The following is a 26,478-nucleotide window of genomic DNA, read 5'->3' as shown; positions in this document are numbered from 1 at the left end:
TTAAGTTAAAATTTTTTATCTAGCACGAAAATTGTGGGCGCCACAGGCTTGGGCGGTTTGTGGGCGTTAGAGTGGGCGTGGCAAACTTTTTTTTTAGATCAATCGATAGGTATTGACAAGACCAATACATTTCAGTTAAAATTTTTTATCTAGCATGAAAATTGTGGGCGCCACAGATTTGGGCGGTTTGTGGGCGCTAGAGTGGGCGTGGCATATTTGCGTAACAAACTTGCGCTGGGCACAATGCTGCGGAATCGAAATCTGAGATCCCAGTTCTCTATCCTTGATAGTTTCCGAGATATCCGCGTTCATACTTACGATTTTTTGAAGTTTGTGGGCGGTTTGTGGGCGTTTAAGTGGGCGTGGCAAACTTTTTTTTAGGTCAATCGGTAGGTATTGATGAGAACAACACATTTCAGTTAAAATTTTTGTTCTAGCATCAAAACTGTAGGAGCCACAGTTTTGGGCGGTTTGTGGGCGTTAGAGTGGGCGTGGCACTCTTCTGAAACAAACTTGCGCTGCGCAGGAATCTCAGGAATCTGCATGCCTAATCCCAGTATTGTAGCTCTTATAGTTTCCGAGATCTCAGCGTTCATACGGACAGACGGACAGACGGACATGGCTAGATCGACTCGGCTAGTGATCCTGATCAAGAATATATATACTTTATGGGGTCGGAAACGCTTCCTTCTGCCTGTTACATACTTTTCGACGAATCTAGTATACCCTTTTACTCTACGAGTAACGGGTATAAATACGGTAAAAGAAAACTACTTGCCCGAATTCTTTGAAACTTTGGCATAAATTAGTTTAATGTATTATAAAAAGGACTCCATACTCGATCTGGTCATTTTCTTAAAAAAATCGGATCGGCTGACCCAGTGTGCGTTGGAAAAAGACTAACTGTATGTTACAGAATTGGTTAGCATAAAACCTCGGTTTGGGTCTTAGAATTTACTGTTAGTGAATTAGGTGACGGAATCGCATGTGGATGATGTGATCGTCACTTCTTTGTTTATGTTTACATAATTCGGTCTTATTAGATTTTGCGATTTTATTGGGTTTACACGTTTATGGAATTACGTCATTGTTAGCGTTCGGACTTAATCAATTTTTCATTGCGGGATCTCAAGCTTCTGTAAAGTTTTTAATCAAAGCCGAAATTGGCGATTCTGTTTGTTTGTGAACGGTTTCGTTCTTTGAACTGGTGACAAAATCATATGGTTATTTATGTGATTTTGGGGTATAGTTTTGGTATTTCTTGTAACTGTTGTGAGTCTTGTAACTCTTGTGTTTCTATTGTTGGGTCGCCGCCTATTGTGTTACTGTATTTAATAAGTATTCTTTTAGGTATTTCTTTAAATTTATAAAGTAGTTACAGTGATATACTTAATATTAAGAGACCCAGTGTTACAATTACAATTATTTTGTAAATCTGGTTTTCTTTATTTTGCTCAAAAAATATTTCTTTTGCTTGTATGTATGATATTGGGTCTAATTTGGTGACATTATTTCTTGTGTATATGCTTTGTGTGTAGTCAGAATTATAATTGCTTATGGATAAATCGTTAATTGCAATTGAGCAATTGTGTATTTTGATCATATTGTTTCCTTCAATTACAATTTCATTTGTAATACAATTTTGATTTAGTATATTTTTTGACAAATTCCACGTAACTATGATATTTGGTTCGACATAATTAATTTGGGTAGTTAATAGCGTTTTTGTGTACCTGCAATTAGTATCTGTTTGATTAACAAAACCTAAAAGACATGTGTTGGTAACAGGTTTTTTTTATTCTTTGTTTACAAACTGTTTCTGTTTACGTAATATTTGTTTTGGGTGTTATCTTGTAATATTTTATTATTTTCATCTGGATAAGGTAATATTTCGTATACGGGAAGTTTCTTTATTAAAGTTTTGTTTGAATCTGACCTAAGCCAAGTTGAGGTTTTTATGTTCAGAAGTATCTCAGAATTAATGTTTGTCAAGTAGTCGTGTTTTAATAACTTTGGATTGAATATTCCTAATCTTGCTACCTGCATTCCCATTTCCAGGTCTTCAATGTATTCTGCGAAATGTTCTAAATTAAAAACCAATAATTCAAGAATTTTTTCGTATTCGTTGTATTCGAGATGCTTGTTTATTATATCGATGCCTTTGTTAACTGTATCGATTATATTATTTAGTTCGTTTACCTGTACACTGTTTTGAGCTATTACATTGATTTTTTCTTCTAATTCTTCTTTATCATTATTATCTAATGTTCCAAAAAAAATTTGTAAGCTGTTCCTACAAAATTAGCTTTCTTTTGTTTCTCCCAACAATTTTTAACCCATTCATTTCTCCTTGTAGTTTTTCCGTTAAATATTTAATATGAATTATTTCCTTAAAGCCAAACGCTTGTGATAGCAAGTTTTTGTAAGTTTCTTCCGTTTTTGTAATATTAATTGTGAGGCAATGGTATTCAAAACTATCTGGGAAATAGCCATTGTATGATTTTATAGGGTTAATTTCTGTAAATTGGTTGTTACCCATTGGCATCATTATTATTAACGTTGAAGTCAAAACGCTGGGTCTTGATCTGGTTCCTCCTGCAAATATTTACTTTTATTAACTTTCTTTTGTCTCTGGAAGTTTGTTTTGTAATGTTTTATTTTTCGACCTCTGTTAGTTTCCTCAAAATAATTATTATCTATTTGTTTTATATTTCCTGTCTTTTTATAAGGATTGTGTAATTTTCCGTGAATTATGGGAGCCTTTCTAAATTTGGTATTTACCTCAAAATGTTGTCGTTTTTTATTAAATTGTTCTATTTTAGGTTCTTTTATAATTTGGTTATTAAATGCAGAGGTACCTGCATAAATAAAAATATCAGCTGGTGTTCTACGTGTTGCATTGTGTTTTATTTTATGATTGTAAGTATACAGTATTACTTCCATTTTCATAAGTTTATTTTCCGTATTGTCGTTGGTCTCGATCACACGTATTTTTTCGTTAATTGTTTTGTGTAATCTTTTTACATCTGATACTCCATTTTTACTTGTTGTTATCTGAATATTTACGTTTTCTGTGTCCATCCAATTTTAAGGCGCTATACTCATAAAAGCACTATCCCTATCAGTTTTCAAGGTTCTGGGTTTTCCTTTTGAATTAAATATTCGAAAAAGTCCTCTTTTAACTTTCATCCAGTCATTTCCGTTTAATTCAATTCAATTTAATTACTGCTCTTACAATTTTTGTAGTAGAGTTTATGACCTGTTTAAAAGCTTGTCGACTTGTTACTGCCATAGTATACTTCTTTAATTTTGATTCTTGACAATGCAACGGCTACGTGATTTCATATTAGGTTCATTGATATGGTTTAGCCAGACTAACGGCTTATGGTCACTTAATATCTCAAATCTTCTTCCGAATAAATAGGGTCCTAAGGTTTTTGTCGTCCTTACTATAGCTAATAATTCTTTTTCAATTGTACTATAGTTTTCTTCATGTGCATTTAGAGTCCTACTAATGTAACTGATTGGTTTGTCATCCTGAGAAAGAACTCCTCCTAATGCAAAATTGCTAGCATCAGTAGTTAATTGAAACCTTTTTTCAAAATCTGGACAAATCAGTATGGGATCGTTTATGATAAGTTGTTTTAATTTATTGAATGCTGCAATAAATGTATCATATTTGAATGTCACTTAAGAACCAGCTTTTAAACATTTAGTTAAAGGTTTTGAGATGTCTGCGAAGTTTGGAATGAATTTCCTGGGAATTGGAAATTTATTGATTGCCTTAACCTTTTCTGGATTTGGCATTACACCGTTTGGTCCAACTATGTGTCCCAAAAATTCTGTTTCTTTTTTCAAAAATTCATATTTGTCTATTTGTAATTATATCCGTTACTCGTAAAGTAAAAGGGTATACTAGATTCGTCAGAAAGTATGTAACAGGCATAAGGAAGCGTTTCCGACCCCATTAAGTATATATACTATTCTTGATCAGGATCACTAGCCGAGTCGATCTAGCCATGTCCGTCTGTCCGTCCGTCCGTCTGTCCGTCTGTCCGTCCGTCCGGATGAACGCTGAGATCTCGGAAACTATAAGAGCTAGGCTATTGAGATTTGGCGTGCAGATTCCTGAGCTTCTTACGCAGTGCAAGTTTGTTTCAGCAGAGTGCCACACCTACTCTAACGCCCACAAACCGCCCAAAACTGTGGCTCCTACAGTTTAGATGCTAGAATAAAAATTTTAACATAAATGTATTGTTCTCATCAATACCTATCGATTGACCCAAAAAAAAGTTTGCAACGCCCACTTTAACGCCCACAAACTTAAAAATCGTAAATTTGAACGCGAATATCTCGGAAACTATCAAAGGTAGAGAATTGGGATCTCAGATTTAGATTTCGTAGCCTTGTACGCAGCGCAAGTTTGTTACGCAAATATGGCACGCCCACTCTAACGCCCACAAACCGCCCAAACCTGTGGCGCTCACAATTTTCATGCTAGATAAAAAATTTTAACTGAAAAGTATTGGTCTCGTCAATACCTATCGATTGACCCAAAAAAAAGTTTGCCACGCCCACTTTAACGCCCAAAAACCGCACACAATCTTCAAAAAATCGTAAGTATGAACGTGGATATCTCGGAAACTATTAAAGACAGAGAATTGGGATCTCAGATTTAGATTCCGTAGCCTTGTACGCAACGCAAATTTGTTACGCGAATATGCCACGCCCAATCTAACGCCAACAAGCCGCCTAAACCTGTGGCGCCCACAATTTTCATGCTAGATAAAAAATTTTAACTGAAATGCATTGTTCTCGTCAATACCTGTCGATTGATTCAAATAAAAATTTGCCACGCCCACTCTAACGCCCATAACGCTTAAATCTGTCTACCGCCGGTAGGTGGCGCTTGCATATCTCCATTTCCCTTTGGTCCCTATAGATGAGTAACGGGTATCTGATAGTCGAGGTACTCGACTAAAGCGTTCTTCCTTGTTTTAAATTAGCGTTTTTAAGTTTTTCAAAAACAATTTTTAATGAAGTAAGGTGTTCGTCAAGAGACGTAGAGAAAACAATTATATCGTCCAAGTATACAAGGCAATGCTTGTTTATTAATTCACAAAAGACATTGTTCATGCAACGCAGGTGCATTTTTTAATCCAAATGGCATTCGTGTGTAGTCGTAGTGCCCGTACTTTGTGGAAAACGCTGTTTTGTTTGTGGAATTTTGGTCCATTTCGATCTGGTGGAAACCTTTTGCCAAATCAATGGTGGTAAAATATTGACACCGTCTTGCGTCTAGCTTGCCTAGGATTTCGTCCATATTTGGAATGGGAAATTTATCACTAATAGTGATCTCATTTAAGGGGGTATTCTAGTCTAGAGGCTCTAGTTTCGAGTCTTTTTTAACAATTAATTAAAACTAAACAATTGATATTTTTACTGTCGGGTTTTAAATCATTTGTTTATTTAACTTAGAAGGGTATATAAAATAAAATTAAAAAAAAAAATTTTTTTTCATCGAGTTATGCGTCCTTGATGTAGAGGGGGAAAAAAACGGGCCGTGTCCTCGTCGCCATGATTTCTACCCTTGTGATCATCTTAAAAATAAAAAAAAAAAATATTCTTAATCAGTACGAATGTCGCTGTCATGAACCAGCAAAACTAAAAAAAAATTTTTTTTCATAAAATGGCGGCCACATTAAAAAAAAAGGTCGATTTTTTTTTACTAATTTCTTAATTTTATCGAATTTTTTAAAAATATTACAAATTTAAAATTCTTATTTTTTGTTGGTTCACGCGATAGAGAGATATTGAAAGAATATTCATGCCAAATTTTAAGTTAATCGGCTGATTAGAACTTGAAATATTATGACTACCGTATCAGAAAAAGTAGTTTGGAGAAAAACGCGTTTAAAGTTTTACGTTAAATTTCAGGAAGTGTAACTGATAGAATAGCACGTATAACATACATTCTCTTAATCAGCCATAATTTTAAAAATAATTTGAATTTTGAAAAATCCGTTTAGGGAGATATTTTTGAATATCTAAACTATCGAATTATGAAAAAAAAATTTTTTTTCGATTTTTTCAAATTTCTAGACTAGAATACCCCCTTAAGCCCCTATAGTCTACTACAAGTCTAAGTTTTTGTTTACCTAAAGCATCTTTTTATTTGTTACTATCCACAATGGACTGCAATAAGGCGATTGGCTGTGCCAAACTATTCCTTGCTTTAACATATCCTGTATTTAAGACTCAACTTCTTTTTCAAATGAAAAAGGATACCCATACGGTTTTTTTAAAATTGGATTTTCATGATGAGTCAAAGGTCAAATTTGCACCATCACGATATTGAATGCATTTATATTGGTTAATGAATTTTAATAATGTAACTTTTCTTCTTCATTTAAGTGTTTTAAACGATAATTTTTCCCTCTGCTAATTCATTTTTGAACAGCATTATTTATTTCATCAGTATAGTTTTTAGATTTTAGCAATGCCTCAAATTCATTTATTTGTGTTGGATTTTTCAACCTAATGTTTTTGTGTAAGAAAATGCGACCACTAATAGTAGTGCGATTATTTAAATAATCAATATTTGCCTGGTTTGCCTCCAGTAACTTTCGTCCAATTGTGACATATTGGAAGAAAAGTCGTGAATATAAAATATTTGCTTTTTAAGTAAATAAACTATAAGGTGAAACTTTTACAAATTCATTTAGTTCATAATGACCTGTCATAGTGCGTATAATTGTTGGATCTTTATGTATGCTCCCGTTAAAAAAATTCTTTTTCATTAAGATAATTGATGAACCGGTATCGACGAGGCAACGATAATTATAATTATTTATATTTACTTCTATGTATGTAATTGGTCCGAGGCTTGCATTGGAAAATGTTCATTATCATCATAAACATCTTCTTCTTTGTACTGTTTATTTTGTTGATAATTTTCGTCTACTTGCATTCTTGATTGTCCACTATTACTTTCTCTGACTCTCTTTTGTGATTGGTTGGGTACTGAGACCGATCGTCCTTATGGCTGTTGGCTTTGATTCATTATATTATTTTGTTGTCCCTGAATTAAATTTCTTCGAAACTCTTGGTAACTTCCCCTATTTTGGTCAAAAGTATTATTTCTGTTACTCGATTGGAACCTATAATTTTGTGGAACCATTCTTTGGGGTTGATTGGGGTGTGGTTGAATTGAAAAAGCTGGGCCAGGATTAAATTGTTGGGTGTTGTACAAATTAGTGTAAGGGTAGGGGTTACGTGTATAAATTGTTTGTTGTTGCTTTTGAATTTTATTAACATTGATATTATAAAGTTTTAAATTTTCATTTTCTTCGTATAGCCCTTCTTGCTGAGCCGCATGTTTCAGTTTAAGTACCGTTCAAATATCGTTTCTTGCTAATGTCATAAAAATTCTGTCAGCTAATTTTCGTTGTATTAGGTTTTTTGTAGTCCTAAACATTGCTTCTGTGTTCAACATTAATTCATTTGGATTTCCCTCAAGTTCTAATTTGTAGTCTCGATCATGCTTTCGTGGAGTGCAGACGCGTTTTTGCATCGCTGCGAAATTCCCTGTGAAGAGTCTATGGACAAGTCCACCTTCGTGGCAAAACCTACTTTTTTTGTGAATCCGACTTCTAAAGTCGCGGTGTCAGTGCTTCTATGCTCCGTTAGTTGTGCCTTGTCGCGAAAACAAAACAAGTGGAACAGAAATTAAAAACTAACAGTTGTTGGTTCAAATTCGAATTCGAAATATATTTGAATTCAATATTTTCTTCCAAATAAAAGAAAAAATAATTTTGAATCTGTTCGCCTCTCGGTGGGTTCGAGCCGGGTACCGCCCGATTGCGGGACTCGCACCCTACCCAATAGGCCACGATCGCCTCAAAGCAGGCTGGTCAAAGGCCTTGTGTATACCATAAGTCCGAAGATGAGCTAAACATCCGAAAAACTGTGGCCTTACAACAGAAGAAAATTAGTGATGCACTTAATTGCTTATTAACAAAATTTAGTCGCCTATATAATGCCACGTCTCACATCAACCCACCTGTACCAACCAATGAAGTTGATCCTGAACTAGCAGCCATAAATGCCGAGGATGAGGACTGGTGGACTCCAAGTTCGGCAAACAGCAAACGCCGTCTTGACTCCAGATCACCGAATTCAGTCACTAAAATAATAAGATACTCCAATAGCCCAAAAAAGAACGTCTCTGCTAACCGCTTTTCAGAACTGTCGAGCATGGACATAGACGTGGAAGTTTCTCAAACGGTCAGCCCCTACGACACTGAAAAAGCCAGTACTTCTACCAGCAACAACAACGTAGTCAACACTAATGTTGGCAACAACCCCGCTAGCAAAAATAAGAAACATAGCCAACCGTCTGGCAGTCAAGTACAATTACCCTCTTACAAACCACCCCCAATTGTGGTTGATCACTGTGAGAATCTGAACGGACTTATTAGATCCACTGACAAGATTGTTGACCCGTCCAAGTACTCCCTGAAATGCCACCCGAACAACTCTGTTTCTATTCTGGCTGCAGATCCAGATACAGAACGATAACCAAGTCTATAACCCTTAAAAAAGTGCCATTCCATTCGTGGCAGCTAAAAGAAGAGAGATCCTATCGAGTAGTCATCCGTGGTGTTCATCATTCCATCCCGGATGAAAACATTAAGGAAAGTCTTACCTTGACTGGCCACAAGGTTCGATTTGTGAATAGACCTAGAAGCCGCTTCGACAAGACCAAGTTCGTGAATCTAGTCTTTGTAGAATTAGAACCGGCAGCAAATAACAAAGAAATTCACGAAGTTAAGACACTTTGTCGGCAACGGGTTTAAGTTGAACTCCCCTATAAAAAGGATGATGTCGTCCAATGCCATCGCTGTCAAGCATTTGGACACACTAAAAATCATTGCCAAAAGCTATCCAACTGCGTCAGATGTGGCCTACAACACGGTTTGGAGGCCTGCGTAAAGGACGTTCACCCAGTTAAGTGCGTAAACTGTGGCGGAAACCATACAGCAAGCTATAAAGGCTGTGTCGTCTATCAGCATGTTGCATATCGACGAAAAAGTATCGCATCCCATCGTAGCACTGTTCCCCAACAGTCAACTAATTCGAATGTTCGGTCAAACTTTGTGGGTCAGAACTCCTACGCAAACGCCGTCCGTGGTCAAGTTAGTCGTCCCCAGCACCAACAAGCCCCTATGACTTTCCCACAGAGTCAACAGTTTACGCCACTGGGCAGCAACAATAGAAAGCAAAGTCAAATGTTTTTGCAATCTAACCAAAATCTGTCGGTCCTCGTCGCTCAGATGGACAAGCTGTTCCAAATGATGGTGTCTATGATGGGTCTTGTCTCAAAACTTTTGCCTCTAAATGCTCCTGCAACTGCTCAAGCATTCGCTGAGTTTCTCCCAGTCAATGTTGCACAACCATGAGTCAAATCGGCCTCAACATTGGTGTGTGGAACGCTGACGGACTTGCCAACAAAGCCCTTGAGCTTGAGCTCTTTGTAAAATGTCATAATATTGACATTATGTTGGTTAGTGAAACACACTTCTGCTCGAGGTCGTACTACAAGTTGCACGGATACGATATACATCAAGCAACCCATCCGGCTGATCGGAAACGCGGTGGCTCTGCAATTTTAATAAAATCCTGTCTTCAATGTTACCAGTTCTATAGTCTACAAAGCCCAAATGTTCAATGTGTCGCCGTCAAAGTTAAAACAGACCTTGGTGAAACAGCTATTGCGTCTATCTATTGTCCACCAAACTTTCAATGTACTGCTGACGACTTTGAAAAACTCTTCGACGATCTGGGAACAAATTTCATAATCGCATGAGACTGGAATGCTCACCACCGTCTCTGGGGATCCCGTAACTCAAGCACCCGCGGAAGAGCACTAGCAGACTTTATTCAAAGATCTAATGTCCAGGTCCTTGCAACCGGAGGGCCTACACACTATCCGTACAGTCAAAGAACGCCAACCGCCATTGACTTTGCTGTCTACAGAGGGATTCGGCCCGAGAGTCTCTCCATCTCAGAAAGTCTTGAACTAAGCTCTGATCACATCCCATTGATAGTGAAACTAAAAGTCGCTGCGCAAAAAACTTCTCGTAGCCCTTGCATCCTTCCTCGGAATGCGAGCCTCCCACTCTTTCAAGAAGCAGTCAACCGGCTTGTTAACCTAAATATGGTGTTACGCTCTCCTGACGCCATCAACGACGCCGTCGAGCTATTTGTCCGGAACATCCACATCGCTGCCGAGTCCTCAACCTCAAGCTCAAGCCCCTCCAGTCCACCTCAGGCTCCTTTAAAACCTGAGATTATGGATCTGGTAAGGCTGAAACGCTCCCTACGTCGCAGACATATGAGATCTCAAGATCCTGTCGACAAAAGTGCATATCGACGAGCGGAGGATGATCTTAAAAAGCTTCTTTATGAAACCAAACGGAAATACTTTGATGAGATGCTCCTGAATGCTGACCCCACCAAACCTTACGGCTTTAACCTCTGGAAATGCACACGGAATATGAAACGACAGCCCCTACGAAAGATCCCCATAAAGAAATCTGATGACACATGGTGCAGGTCCGACTCAGAAATGTCTTTAGCTTTTGCAGACGAACTTGAAAAACGCTTCCAGCCATTTGAACTCGCGAGCCGCGAGGATGTTGAAGAAACTCTTGCCTTTCTTGATGCCCCTTCCCCGGATGCCTTACCGATTCAACACGTAAGCCCAGAAGAAGCTTATCTTCATATCCAAAAGCTACATCCTAGAAAAGCGCCGGGCTTTAATGGCATTGATAGCAGAATCGCCAAGGCCTTGCCTAAAAAGGGAATCCTGTTCCTTGTTCTCCTGTTTAACTCAATGCTACGTATCCACCACTTTCCCTCTCAATGGAAGTGTGCTGTGATAAAGATGATACCAAAACCAGGAAAACCGGAGAACTTTGTCCAGTCTTACCGACCGATAAGCTTGCTACCCACATTCTCTAAAATATGCGAAAGAATATTTCTTAGCAGAATCATGGGAGTAAGAAGCGTGCAGGATGCCATTCCCGACCATCAGTTTGGTTTTAGGCATTATCATGGAACCCCAGAGCAAGCACATCGAGTTGTCCAGCATACTTTAGATGCAGCTCTGCAATTTTTCTCGATGTTAAGGAAGCTTTCGACCGCGTGTGGCACGGTGGCTTACTTTATAAGTTAAAGTCCCTACTCCCGACTAGCCATTTCCTCCTACTAAAATCATACCTGCTTGACCGAAGTTTCATGGTCGAGGTGAGAGGGGAAAGGTCAAGAATCAGAATCGTTCGAGCTGGCGTTCCTCAGGGAAGCTTTCTGGGCCCCGTTTTGTACACTCTGTTCACTTCAGATCTGCCGTGTCCTAACAAGCCGGGCACGATTCTGGCTACATACGCTGACGACACGGCCTTTATGGCGAACGCCTCTTGCCCAATCGAAGCGTCAAGGATTACCCAGGAATTCCTCGACTCTTACGGGAAGTGGACAAATAGGTGGAACATATCCATAAATGGAAGAAACTCGCAACACTGCAATTTCACCTTGAGAGGAAAGATCATTCCCAGAGTAGAGCTTCTGGATATCACCATACCACAATCACCCCATGCGCAATATTTGGGTTTGATCCTGGAAGCAGCACACTACCAAAATAGCAGCTTCATGTAGAGCTAAGCTGAGAAAACTGAACTGGTTGCTTAAGCCAACGAGCAAGCTCAGCCTTGGCAACAAAGTTTTGCTGTTCAAAGCAATTGTGGTGCCCTCAATGACGTATTGCATCCAACTGTGGGGCATGGCTTCAGACTCCAACGTAATGAAAGTCCAAAGGGTCCAAAACCGTGCGCTGCGTATGATTGCAGACGCGCCGTGGTACATCAGGAATGACGCCCTAACAATAGACCTTCATGTTCCCTCAGTCAGGGAGCAGAAAAACCGGCACTCTAGTCGGTACAATGATCGCCTCACTGCACACATAAACCACCTAGCAGCTTCCTTGGCCCACCCAAGGACTAGAAGAAGACTAAAGCGAAGGCACCCCGGTGATCTCTGGACAAGAGGACGTCAGGTCTCTCGAGTCCTAAAGCAATAAAATGGTTTTTGTTCAATTATTGTAAATATTGTTAATCACCTTTTCTGTTATGTATTCACGTTATTATTTCTCTTCGTACACAACGTTTTATAGCCATTAGGTTGGCTGATCAACGTTAAATAAATGAATTTGTTATACTAAAATCTAATTTGTTGCTTATAAAAAACTGCTTAAGCTCGGTCTCATTCTAAAATTTTCTTAGGTTACCTTGAAAATTACTATTGTATAATCGCCTTAATAGTTCCCCCACAGGGGTTTGCGTTTTGTACTCGTCGATTAGGGCTGCTCTAAGAGCTGGCCAGTTGTTGACTTGTAGAACTTGCCGAATCCTCTGAGCATCACCGGTGATTTGAAGTTCAATTGCTCCAAATATAACGCTTGTCTGTCGATCATTGATTGTAGGATACAGAAGCAAAAAGTAGTTAACTCTTCTGACAAAGGTTTCTAGGGTAGATGGATCTCCTTGAAACGTTAAAAAATATTCCGGATCTGGGACAATAGCTGATTTAAGTTTTGCTCCGTTAATGGATTGGGTGCCACACCAATTTGTGGTTGCCCTTGAGCTGGTGGTTGTTGGTCCATTTTATTGCGTTTAATTAAATTCCACTCAACTTTATCACTGACCGAATTGGATTTATTCAGTAGTCGATTGAAATTTAATTTATTATTATATTTTTTCAGTGCCTTTAATTTGCACTTAGGTTCTTTCGAGGATCTCTTAGTTGCACTTCCGAGCTAGTCGATTAAATTGCTTACTTGTGGGCAATTACACGCGCTTATCTGGATATCCTAGTAGTTTAGAAATATCCTTTTAATTGATCAGTAAGCCGACTTCGTTTTTTCGCAAGGATATTTTTTAAAGAGATCCTACCGACTGCGCCAATTACATGAGTCGTTCTTCGCCCGAATAAAAAATCAGGAGATTTTTTATATTTATTGGTTATTTTTTATTAGAACGCTGGAAAAAGACTGTAATAACTGTATGTTACAGAATTAGTTAGCATGAAACCTCGGTTTGCGTCTTAGAATTTACTGTTAGTGCATTAGGTGACGCATTCGCATGGGGATGATGTGATCGCGACTTCTTTGTTTCTGTTTACATAATTCGGTCTTATTAGATTTTTCGATCTTATTGGATTTTCACATTTATGAAATTACGTCATTGTTGACGTTCGGACTTAAACAATTTTCTTTGTTATTTGCTAAATAACTGTTATATAAAGACTTCTATTATAAAAGTTATCAAAAAATGTTTATTAGGTGACCGAAAATATAACATTTTCAAATATCTATTGCTTATCTCTGTTGTTTGAGTTCGGCTAGAATTTTTACTTATTTATTTTCTTAAGGTTGCTTTTTCTACTTACACAAATAAATTCTGGTAGTAGTAGTACTGGCCATTTTAAACCATCTATGATTTTGTAAACATGCCATCATTCATAGACTTGAATCCGTGAGTTCTTTGAAAGAAGAGGAACCATTATTGACCATTGTAACAAATTTGTTAGTGCTGACCATTTAAAGTTATCCATGAATTCCCAAATATATGAATCCGAAAATACTTTAGAACTAGAAAAACCAACGGAATTTTAACAGACGAGATCTGTGTGTCATTCCCGTTGCCAACAGATATTTAAGACCTTTATATTTTTGGTCTTTTAAAAACTATTAGTTATTGACTTTTTCAGTAAAAGTCTTCGAATAACAGATATTACATTACATTTTCATTTTTTTAGTCTAAAAATAATAGTTATTTTTATACCCTTGCAGAGGGTATATTGATTTCAGTCAGAAGTTTGCAACTCAGTGAAGGAGACGTTTCCGACCCCATAAAGTATATATATTCTTGATCAGCATGACTAGACGAGTCGATCTAGCCATGTCCGTCTGTCCGTCCGTTTCTACGCAAACTAGTCTCTCAGTTTTAAAGCTATCGGGCTGAAACTTTCCCAAAAGTCTTATAACTTTTGCAGGTAGTATATAAGTCGGAACCAGTCGGATCGGACAATTATATCTTATAGCTCCCATAAGAATAAACGGAAAAAAAATTTTTTTAAATTATATATGTGGTGTTTTTTTAACATATAACCTTCTAAGCTTGAAAATTACACTTTTTAATTAGTTTTAAACTTCGGATTACATTTTATCAAAATCGGACGACTATATCATGAAGCTGCCATAGGAACGACCGGAAAATTGGAGGGAAAATAATATGAAACAAATTATAGCTTCTGTGTTTTTTAACATATAACCTCCTACGCTTGGAAAGAACATTTTTTAATTAGTTCTGAATTTCGAATTTAATTTTATCAAAATCGGACGACTATATCATATAGCTGCCATAGGAACGATCGGAAAATTGGTGGGAAAATAATATGAAACAAATTATAGCTTCGGTGTTTTTTTTTACATATTATCTTATACTATTGTATACTATTGGGTATATAATTTTTTGTATTTTTAAATTTAATAATTATTGCTGCAAGGGTATACAAACTTCAGCTTGCAGAAGTTAACTTCCTTTCTTGTTATACTTTAATTTACAAGTCATTGAATAAAAGCAAAGAATACTTTTGTTATTTAGTCAGAAAATAACTGTTATTTTTAGACTTATGTAAAAGTTGGAAGGGATAACAGTTTTAAAGGTAAATTAAAAATATTTTATTTATTTGGAATGAAAATTTTTAAAATCTTGTTATTGGTAACTAATACTCAATTTATACATGCAATTATATGTTTATTCTTGATCAGGATCATTTGTCGAGTCGATCTAACGATGTCCAACTGTCCGTATGAACGCTGAGGTCTCGAAAACTATAAAAGCTACGAAATTGGGATTAAGCATGTAGATTCAAAAGATTCCTGCGCAGCGCAAGTTGGTTTCTAATTCCCACAAACGCCCATCACGCTAACGTCTGTCTGTCGCACGCATTTTTGAAGATTTTCTTTTTGTATGAATAGATTTTTTTATTCAATACCTATCTAAATGCTGAGAGTCGTACTAAATATGTTAATGAGGCTTTGACAAGGTCAGTAGTACCTTTACCGACCACTGGGTGCCCTGTTGATGATGGTTGGTGTGTGCTAATCGAATGGCCTGGAATTTTATTTTAGAGTAACGGGTATCTGATAGTCGAGGCACTCGACGACTATTGCGTTTCTTCTTGTTCTAACTAATGTTTTTGTCAAACCTTTTTTTATTTTCAGGAGAAAACTTGGGCTGTTTTGGAGCAAGCAAAAAAAAGAAAGACGGTTCTAGTAATTCCGAGGCGTTACACGAGTACCATATTTCTACAGAGTATTCTAAAAGTTCAGCAACACATAACCAAGTAAATAAGGGTTATGAGCTATTATGGCAGCCTGAAGTAGTTCAATACTATTTGTCATTATTGCAAAGTTGTTCTAATCCAGAAACTCTCGAAGCCGCTGCAGGCGCAATTCAAAACTTATCTGCATGTTATTGGCAACCCAGTATTGATATTCGCGCAACAGTACGCAAAGAGAAAGGTCTACCGATTCTTGTAGAGCTCCTTAGAATGGAAGTGGATCGTGTAGTCTGTGCAGTTGCCACAGCACTGCGCAATTTAGCTATTGATCAACGCAACAAAGAACTTATTGGAAAGTACGCAATGCGAGACTTAGTTCAAAAACTTCCATCTGGAAATATACAACATGACCAGAATACGTCAGATGATACAATAACAGCTGTATTGGCAACAATTAATGAGGTTTTAAAGAAAAATCCAGAGTTTTCACGATCCCTGTTAGATTCAGGTGGGGTTGATCGACTTATGAATATAACAAGACGAAAAGAAAAATATACTTCTTGTGTATTAAAATTTGCTAGTCAAGTTTTATACTCCATGTGGCAACATAACGAATTACGTGACGCTTATAAGAAAAACGGATGGAAAGAGCAAGATTTTATTAGCAAACTTTTTGCTGCACATAACACTCCGCCAAGTTCACCAAATAATGCTAACAATACCCTCAATAGACCTATGGCTTCACAGGGACGTACTCGCTATGAAGACAGGACTATTCAGCGCCCAACAAGCAGCTCATTTGGGGCTAAGGATTCTAATTCAGTCATGTCAAGTAATGAATCTGCCTTGCTTTCGGAAATGGTTAGAAAACAATTATAAAATGTTGTATTTCTTCATTATTATATGATTATTAACTACATGAAGAGTATTTCATATATTAAAAAAAGCTTATTATCGGGGTTGGCTCAAAAATCTCATCGACCGGTTTTGGCATGATATTTTTCCGTCCGACGGTATTTCTGCGCCACCCCCGTTTTTATATTCCCAAAGCAAAATAGATTTTACCGCATTTACCCAACTTAATTGTAAAATATCATATTACTTAAATATTTAAAACACTAATCTGATAAATTTATAAATAAACTAAGATATATCCAAGTATAATTAACAATGGTTTATTTTTTGGATAGAAATACTAAAGTTCTGGCTGCGTTATGTCTCATAGCTTACGTCGGCGACGTGGAACTGAAGTGGTTACCTCGTTTGAACTCGGATCCGGTACTAGCGAAACTACTCAAAGGATACGGAAGTATGCGGGCGCGGTTGATGTTGAAAGTGGGGTCCTATTGCGGAAACAATTTACAAACAAGTACGCAAAGTTACGTGAACTGTAAACATAACATATTTGCTCTATGCAGAAACTGTTGCTGGTTTTAGCAGAAGCAACCCTATCTGAAGTCCTACAGAGGAAAATATTAAATGTATAAGTTTAGACGGTTCAGTCGTGCTTCCAAAAGCAACCTTCCCAGAAATGCAAAAAGCAACCTCTGCAGCACATCGAAACTTTCCGACAGAGAGAGATCCTGTCTCAGGCTAAGCTAAGCGAAAACATTGTCAGCATACAGAAAGTAGACAAATTGTGAAATAAATCTAAAGTAAATACTAGCCACGTAGTTTAGGTATCTGGAACCCAGCCCTAACCTATCCTTAGCGTTCTATGCTCGTCATCTGTTGGTATTGATTTTAAAAAATATGGCCTAGGCAGACATTATTAAATAAAACATATGAAATAACAAAGATTGTTGGGGCGGCGGGGGTAGCTTAATCGTTGAAATTTTGTTAGTGCTGACCATTTAAAGTTATCCATGAATTCCGAAATATATGAATCCGAAAATTCTTTAGAACAAAAAAACCAACGGAGTTTCAACAGACGAGATTTGTGTGTCATTCCCGTTGCCAACAGATATTTAATACCTTTATATTTTTGGTCGTTAAATAACTATTAGTTAGTGACTTTCTCAGTAAAAGTCTTCGAGTAACAGATATTACATTACAATTTCATTTTTATAGTCTGAAAAAAATAGTTATTTTTATAGTTTTATTTATAAGTCATTGAATAAAAGCTACCACAATACTTTTGTTATTCAGTCAGAAAATATCTGTTATTTTCAGACTTCTGTAAAAGTTGGAAGGGACAATAGTTTTAAAGGTAAATTTAAAATATTTTATTTATTTGATTGAACATTTTTAAAATCTTGTTATTGGTAACTAATACTCAATTTATACATGCAATTATATGTTTATTCTTGATGATCACTTGTCGAGTCGATCTAACGATGTCCGACTGTCCGTATGAACGCTGAGGTCTCGAAAACTATAAAATCTACGAAATTGGGATTAAGCATGTAGATTTGAAAGATTCCTGCGCAGCGCAAGTTGGTTTCTAGTTCCCAAAAACGCCCTTCACGCTAACGTCTGTCTGTCGCACCCATTTTTGAAGATTTTCTTTTTGTGTAAATAGATTTTATTATTCAATACCAATCTTAATGCTGAGAGTCGTCCTAATTATGTTAATCAGGCTTTGACAAGGACAGTAGTACTTTTGGCTGGGATGGTTGGTGTGTCCTAATCGAATGCCCAGGAATTATATTTTAGAGTAACAGGCATCTGATAGTCGGGGCACTCGACGACTATAGCGTTTCTTCTTGTTCTAACTAATGTATTTGTGGAACTTCTTTTTCAGGAGAAAACTTGGGCTGTTTTGTATCAAGCAAAAAAAAGGAAAGAGGGTTCTAGTAATTCCCTCAAAGCCACTGCAGGCGCAATTAAGAACTTATCTGCATGTTATTGGCAACCCAGTATTGATATTCGCGCAACAGTACGCAAAGAGAAAGGTCTACCGATTCTTGTAGAGCTCCTTAGAATGGAAGTGGATCGTGTAGTCTGTGCAGTTGCCACAGCACTGCGCAATTTAGATATTGATCAACGCAACAAAGAACTTATTGGAAAGTACGCAATGCGAGACTTAGTTAAAAAACTTCCATCTGGAAATTTACAACTGTATTGGCAACAATTAATGAGGTTTTAAAGAAAAATCCAGAGTTTTCACGGTCCCTGTTAGATTCAGGTGGAGTTGATCGACTTATGAATATAACAAGACGAAAAGAAAACAAGGAAGAACGCTATAGTCGAGTACCTCGACTATCAGATACCCGTTACTCAGCTAAAGGGACCAAAGGGAAATGGAGATATGCAAGCAGCAAAGCGAGATTGATATGCGCCACCTATCGGCGGTAGACAGATTTAAGCGTTATGGGCGTTAGAGTGGGCGTGGCACATTTTTTTTGGGTCAATCGATAGGTATTGACGAGACCAATACAGTTATGTAAAAATTTTGTATCTAGCATGAAAATTGTGGGCGCCACAGGCTTGGGCGGTTTGTGGGCGCTAGAGTGGGCGTGGCATATTTGCGTAACAAACTTGCGCTGGGCACAATGCTGCGGAATCGAAATCTGAGATCCCAGTTCTCTATCCTTGATAGTTTCCAAGATATCCACGTTCATACTTACGATTTTTTGAAGTTTGTGGGCGGTTTGTGGGCGTAAAAGTGGGTGTGGCAACTTGGGTCAATCGATAGGTATTGATGAGAACAATACATTTCAGTTAACATTTTTATTCTAGCATGAAAACTGTAGGAGCCACAGTTTTGGGCGGTTTGTGGGCGTTAGAGTGGGCGTGGCACTCTGCTGAAACAAACTTGCGCTGCGTAAGAAGCTCAGAAATCTGCACGCCTAATCTCAATAGCCTAGCTCTTATAGTTTCCGAGATCTCAGCGTTCATCCGGACGGACAGACAGACGGACAGACGGACATGGATAGATCGACTCGGCTAGTGATCCTGATCAAGAATATATATACTTGATGGGGTCGGAAACGCTTCCTTCTGCCTGTTACATACTTTCCGACGAATCTAGTATACCCTTATACTCTACGAGTAACGGGTATAAATATACTTATTGTGTATTGAAATTTGCTTGTCAAGTTTTATACTCCATGTGGCAATATAACGAATTACGTGACGCTTATAAGAAATACGGATGGAAAGAGCAAGATTTTATTAGCAAACTTTTTGCTGCACATAACACTCCGCCACGTTCACCAAATAATGCAAACAATACCCTCAATAGACCTATGGCTTCACAGGGACGTACTCGCTATGAGTCAGGACTATTCAGCGCCCAACAAGCAGCTCACTTGGAGCTAAGGATTCTAATTCAGTCATGTCAAGTAACGAATCTGCCTTGCTTTCGGAAATGGTAAGAAAACAATTATAAAATGTTGGATTTCTTCGTTATTATATGTTTATTAACTACATGAAGAGTATTTCATAAATTAAAAAAAAGCTTATTATCGGGGTTGGCTCAAAAATCTCATCGACCGGTTTTGGCATAATATTTGTATTGATATACATTAGAATTCAATCAAGTTCCGTCCGACGGTATTTCAGCGCCACCCCCGTTTTTATATTCCCAAAGCAAAATAGATTTCACCGCATTTACCCAACTGAACTGTAAAATATCATATTACTTAAATATTTAGAACACTAATTTGATAAATTTATAAATAAACTAAGATAAATCCAAGTATAATTAACAATGGTTTATTTTTTGGATAGAAATACTAAAGTTCTGGCTGCGTTATGTCTCATAGCTTACGTCGGCGACGTGGAACTGAAGTGGATACCTCGTTTGAACTCGGAGCCGGTACTGGTGAAACTACTCAAAGGATACGGAAGTATGCGGGCGCGGTTGATGTTGAAAGTGGGGTCCTATTTCGGAAACAATTTACGAACAAGTACGCAAAGTTACGTGAACTGTAAACATTACATATTTGCTCTAAGCAGAAACTGTTGCTGGTTTTATTTCGGCTTTATATTTTTTTAAGCAGAAGCAACCCTATCTGAAGTAATACAGAGGAAAATATTAAATGTTTAAGTTTAGACGGTTCAGTCATGCTTCAAAAGCCACCTTCCCAGAAATGCAAAGAGCAACCGGGTCTGCAGCACATCGAAACTTTCCTACAGAGAGAGATCCTGTCTCAGGCTAAGCTAAGCGAAAACATTGTGAGCATACGGAAATTAGACAAATTGTGAAATAAATCTAAAGTAAATACAAGGAAGAATGCTATAGTCGAGTACCTCGACTATCAGATACCCGTTACTCAGCTAAAGGGACCAAAGGGAAATGGAGATATACAAGCAGCAAAGCTAGATCGAAATGCGCCATCCACCGACGGTAGACAGACTTAAGCGTCATGGGCGTTAGAGTGGGCGTGGCAATCAATTGGATCAATTGATAGGTATTGACGAGATCAATACATTTCAGTTAAAATTTTTTATCTAGCATGAAAATTGTGGGCGCAACAGGTTTGGGCGGTTTGTGGGCGTGGCATATTCGCATAACAAACTTGCGCTGCGTACAAGGCTACGGAATCTCAGTCTAAGATCTCAATTCTCAATCTTTGATAGTTTCCGAGATATACACGCCCATACTTACGATTTTTTGAATTTTGTGGGCGTTACAGGGGGCTTGCCAAACTTTTTTTTGGTCAATCGATAGGTATTGACGAGAGCAGTACATTTCAGTTAAAATTTTTATTCTAGCATAAAAACTGTAGGAGCCACAGTTTTGGGCGGTTTGTGGGCGTTAGAGTGAGCGTGGCACTCTACTGAAACAAACTTGCGCTGCGTAAGAAGCTCAGAAATCTGCACGATAAATCTCAATAGCCTAGCTCTCATAGTTTCCGAGATCTCAGCGTTCATCCGGACAGACGGACATGGCTAGATCGACTCGGCTAGTGATCCTGATCAAGAATATATATACTTTAGGGGGTCGGAAACGCTTCCTTCTGCCTGTTACATACTTTTCGACGAATCTAGTATACCCTTTTACTCTACGAGTAACGGGTATAACTAGCCACGTAGTCTAGGTATCTGGAACCCAGCCCTAACCTATCATTCCGTTGATGGCGTACACTATCCTTAGCGTTCTATGCTCGTCATCTGTTGGTATTGATTTTAAAAAATATGGCCTAGGCAGACATTATTAAATAATACATCTGAAATAACAAAGATTGTTGAGGCGGCGGGGGTAGCTTTATCGGTGAAATTTTAGCGTCCCAAGGAAACTAGTACGACAAACATGGGATTACTTTTGTGTTGTTGCGCGACGTGCGTGGGTGTTTTATTTGGACACATGGAAATTATAACTAACTGCGACTATCTTGGCTTGGAGGCCCAGAGCGGAGCGGAGTCTTGGGATAGAGTTGGAGAGGGAGAACGGAGGGCAGTGCGAGCAAGCGAGATGTGGACATCTGGAGAAAACTGCTGCTTAACACTGCCTCCAGAAATTAAACGCCCTTTTGTCGTAAACAACGTGAACAACTAATTTATTTTTGGAAATTCTGCCATTTTATTTGTGTCTTCGGACTGGACGTGTGGAGGTAATTGGCAGATCGGAAGCTATCGAAGGCGTTAAGAGAGTTGATGCATTATTTTGGATAGATTGCTCCCAAAATGAGAGCGTGAGCTTTGGTAGGATTGTCTAGCACACATAAACCAGGATAGGGTTCCAATTTTCAATATTAATGCCGGAAAAGTGTATGGATGTTATGCATCGTTGGAAGGTGCGTTGGAGTTCCTTTAAGGCTGCTTCAGACTCCTGTGCTTTAGATTGTATATTGAAGAGAGTTTCCATGTGGCTGTTCATCTGCAATCGCTTGTTTTCGGTGAGTGGGAGTTTCGAAACAATAGAATGTGCTTCGCTACTAGCTTTTGAATTTAGAATACCAATTTGTAATTTAGGAACCAACTTGAATCCGTGAAAATATACGGTCACACTGCAGTGTTTGGAGAAGGTTTTACGAGTCTGGATAACAATTTTTAAGAAATCTTTTGACTAAATATATTTTATCGTGGGCCAATTATTAATTAATAATTATTTTACGGATATGTATTAATAATTGTATTACGGATATATCTTAATAATTATATTACGGACGTAAAGTTTGTATGTTTGTTTGTAAGGAGCATTTATTGTGTGCCCTTGACCTGGCCCACTGTGCGCTGGAGAAAACGTGTATATATTAGGTATTGTGAATAGGGGAAAAATATGTGCGTTAATTTTGAAGACTTCTCTTATGTATGATTTTTCTGTGCGTTTGCTTATCAACTTGCACAACTTCATTGCAGACGTTTTGCTGAAGTAAATTTGCGGATATTAGGATTTCTTTTTAGTTTGTAAAATAATTAAGTCGTAATTGTAGGTAGAGAAAAGCAGTTGAAGCGGACTGTATTACAAGTAGTGGTAGAAGTGGGCTGTATTATATGTATTTTTGTAAATATATACCAGCTGCGTGAACATAGAAAAAATGAAAAACGGGACCGCCACATTCTATAAGGGGACGGCGCAAGCGCAGATTGGGGCAGTCACCCAACGTACGCAGGCGCGAATCAACATAGGCTAGTCAACCATGATACGCAATCACAAGCGCGAGACAGAAGTAGCAAAAACAGAAGTACAAGTGCAAGGGATCAGTCGAGAGCGTGGTCGTGAGAGAATTTTTAGAGTCGTGTGCTTAAACACCCAAATCAAGATACCAGACTATAGACGCTGATGCTTTAAGGCTAAGACTACAACGGCAAACTCTAAAAATCACACAGATATTGAATAAGAGGAACAGCAGAGTCCTTGGGGAGTCCGGTGTCTGGCGATACGGTGGACTAGCGATAAGGGTGAATTTTTATATCGACCTGCTAGACCACTTGTGTCGCTGCCGAGAACCAAACCGACCTTCGGGGGTCTAACGATACAGGTAATCTTCTCGGGAAGGTTGCGCAAAATCCTGAGTTAATCAAGCCTTGTCTTCCGTCCGTTCCATTCATACTCTTACAGGGCCTGAAGAACGCAGCGGAGAATGACAATCCAGAGAAAGCGATCCCATGCTATCGGGCTTCCTCGCCCATCAAGTCGTAAAGCAGTGAATAAGTGACACGCGATTTGGGGCCATCTCTCAGAAAAAATCGAAATATAGTTTTTTTTTGGGGTGGAGGATCGGGTTGTTATTCTTTAATGCTTATTTTGATGAAATATTCACAAATCAGTTGACTAACGCAATATCTTTTACTAAGAAATTTTTGTAATGTTACATTTAAAATCAAACTTTGCCAGCCGAATAGTTTTAGTAAACTTGAAAGTTGAAATAGCGTCAAGGACTTGGAGAATGGGGCTTTCACGTGGCGGTAGATGAGGAGAGCAAGGAATACATAGCTTTTATAACCAAATCAGGACTCTTCGAATTTAACAGAACCCCATTTGGATTTTGCAATTCGCCTGCAGTTTTTACTCGCTACGAAAACTATGTGTTTCATGAGTTGAGGACAATGATATCCTCGATTCACACATGGGCGATATAATTATTCACGCTTTCGATACCTTAAAACGTCACCGCAGTGTAATGTCTTCTGGGATTGACGGGATTTTTCAGTCAATTTGTTTTGAATTATTAACTGATCTTCTTTGGAAAGGATTTCTATTTCGAATGCCAACCAGCTTTAAATGAGGAAGAGAGGCCAAATCGAAAATACACACGGATGCATCAAAAGACGGATTTGCGGCTTATGATGGGAGACTGTACCCTGTCCAATATTGGTGTAAAAAACATCCGAAGCAGAGACTCGCCAACACTTTTACATCTTGGGAGCAAAAGCCGTATATCTCGCCATCAAGAGGTTCAGACTCTATTTGCTGCGAACGCCCTGCAAGTTGGTCCCAGGTTGCATTGCATTTAAACAAATTCTAAAGAAGTCGGATGTACCAAGCGCAGTAAATTTAAAGTCGAGCATCGACCTGGGGAGCGATGGAAACACGTTGACTGCCTTAGTCGTTACCCCAACTTAGTATTGCTTATATCTTTGGGGAATTTAGCGCGCATTAAAAATGGTCAAGGTCAATGGTCTCCAAAAAACTGCACACGCTGTATCCCTCATCTCGAGCAAAAAGTTCAACATATTGTCAACAACTGCGTAAATCATGAAAATTATTTTCAATAAGAAAGTTGGCAAGACGGAAGGACTACATCGACAAGGGGGATCAACCACTACTTACGCTGCACGTAGACTGTTTGGGTTCCATACACGCCATACATACAAGTCAAAGGATACGGTCGATACGAAGCTGATAAGATGTAACACCACAACCAGCTGAAATTATATGAAGTTGTGGCGCTATGTCGAGGACAACGAAGATGCTTGGTCAACTGGGACAGATAAGTAATCAGCCGAACGTAAGATTGGTTAGTAGTTTAAGAGTTACCTTATACACAACAAAAGAAAGCATTATACCTAACAGCAGAAAATACCAGCAGAAGCAGTGAAATGGCCAGAAAAGAAGGTGTGAGGAAGACATGGAAGGAGGTCAAGATAATGGCATAAAAAAAGAAGTGAAACGATGAGAAAAAGTTGCAGCAGTATCTGACTTATGTATTATAATTTAAGTTTAATCCAGATGAGACGATTTCCTTGACTCGGTTTTCCAATAAGTATATATTTAGTTTTCTGGTTCCATTTCGGTGATCTTTTGATAACCTCTTTAAGAAATTAAATAATATACCGGCTATTATCTTTCGCTCCAAACTCAGATTTGCGCACGGTTCCCATAGATAGGTGTAAAATAGTTCTAACAAGTTAATGGTTCTCAGTTGTTGGAATATTTTCAAAACATCTTAGAAACCGACAAACCTGATAAGTGAAGCCCATGTGTTAGTAACTAAGTATATTTTTCAAATGGGGATAATAAGATAGCGCCCTCTTGGAGGATTCATCTGGCATAGATAGCTGAATTTAAATATTAAATAAAGGCATTTATATTTTCCTCATTTCAGAAAAAGAATTAAAATATATTGCCATCCGAAAAATGTTTACCGTAAAATAACAGCGTCTTTTTATTGCTCATCTTGGTAGAGCTGTTTAGACTTGGTAATAGCTGTTTATAGTTGATAACTAATTGTTAATTTATTAAGTTCCATATGTTTTCTAGTTGTTCAATAGCTATTTTCTAAGCGCTTACTAACTGTTTAAAAAATGTTTGGAAGCTGCTTTTTATAAGCAATTTGGGAAATTTGCAAACACATGGTGTCGCGGGTCGAATTTGAGCCCGATAGTTAAGTCAGTATTTAGTCGATAGGAATTGGTATTGTGCCCTGATGGAGCAATCGGGCACACTAGAAAGCTCGAAAATGGCGCACTCGTTCAATTGTTGAAAGTCATGGAGTGTGGAAGGTTATACTGCGGTAAGAAACTGTTATATTTTAAGCCATTGTAATTGAATTTGTAATCTCCCACAGAATAAAATATATACTATGCCATACAGTCCTACATTCAAGCGTTGCCCTTGTTTGTTGTGGATCGGGTCCGTGTATATTGTAGGCAACTCCCATTCTTGTTTCGACAGTGGTCTTTTATTCGCAGTCAGGCGGACTGCCGCGGATCCTAACCTACAGTCAGGCGTACTGTGTTGAGGTAGGACTGACTTGGCGACTTGCGCTTATGGCTTTGGCACTTGGCGGTCATTAGCTAGAGAGTTGCTGGAACGCGCTTGTGCGTGTACATAGAAGACCCGACCGAGTGATCTTGGAGTGCAGTCACAGCGGACTGCACTGGATCGCACATTGGCGTTGGACACCGCTTGGAGCGGATTAATTCGATCACCCGGAGAGTTCCATCGGACCCCAGGCGTGGGTCGCATTTGGCGCAGGCAGCGCAGGTCATATTTGGACGCAACTGGCGTCACTGGATACGTGGTGAAATAAGTGCCTGGAGGAAGATGATGCATCATTCCCCCAGAAGGAGTCCTCGTCTGAACGATGGACAGGAAAACGTGAGTGCGACGGCGCAGACAGATACCAGCGCTTTGGTCCCGCAACAGAGTGCAGGTACGTCGCAAGATGGCGGCCGAGGCAGTGGAGCCCCGACGCCATCCAGCCAGTCGGCAAGTATAGGTGCCACCAAAATGGGCTC

General features: G+C 38.5%; 1 protein-coding gene and 1 long non-coding RNA gene across 11 annotated transcripts in view; both read left to right on the top strand.

The window, feature by feature from the left end:
* LOC119562619 (catenin delta-2) overlaps positions 1-20,095 on the top strand; it is a 180,075-nt gene extending 159,980 nt beyond the window's left edge. For 4 of the 10 annotated variants that reach the window (XM_037875847.1, XM_037875845.1, XM_037875844.1 and 1 more), the window contains one exon: positions 15,347-16,569. In XM_037875847.1, the coding sequence (XP_037731775.1) occupies positions 15,347-16,284 (938 nt within the window). In that variant the 3' untranslated portion in view covers positions 16,285-16,569. Of the gene's footprint in view, positions 1-15,346; positions 16,775-18,148; positions 18,681-19,607; positions 19,721-20,079 lie in introns of those variants that run through there. The other 6 variants (XM_037875851.1, XM_037875848.1, XM_037875849.1 and 3 more) reach the window with 5 other exon arrangements.
* Positions 20,096-25,738: 5,643 nt separating this feature from the next.
* LOC119562622 lies at positions 25,739-26,039 on the top strand. The gene is made up of 3 exons (XR_005221906.1): positions 25,739-25,751; positions 25,806-25,870; positions 25,930-26,039. It is a non-coding gene; the product is annotated as an uncharacterized LOC119562622 (long non-coding RNA).
* The last annotated feature ends 439 nt before the right edge of the window (positions 26,040-26,478 follow it).

Source organism: Drosophila subpulchrella, unplaced genomic scaffold, assembly GCF_014743375.2.
Source record: "Drosophila subpulchrella strain 33 F10 #4 breed RU33 unplaced genomic scaffold, RU_Dsub_v1.1 Primary Assembly Seq75, whole genome shotgun sequence".
Taxonomy (NCBI): domain Eukaryota; kingdom Metazoa; phylum Arthropoda; class Insecta; order Diptera; family Drosophilidae; genus Drosophila; species Drosophila subpulchrella.
This window is presented reverse-complemented; position numbering and strand designations above follow the sequence as displayed.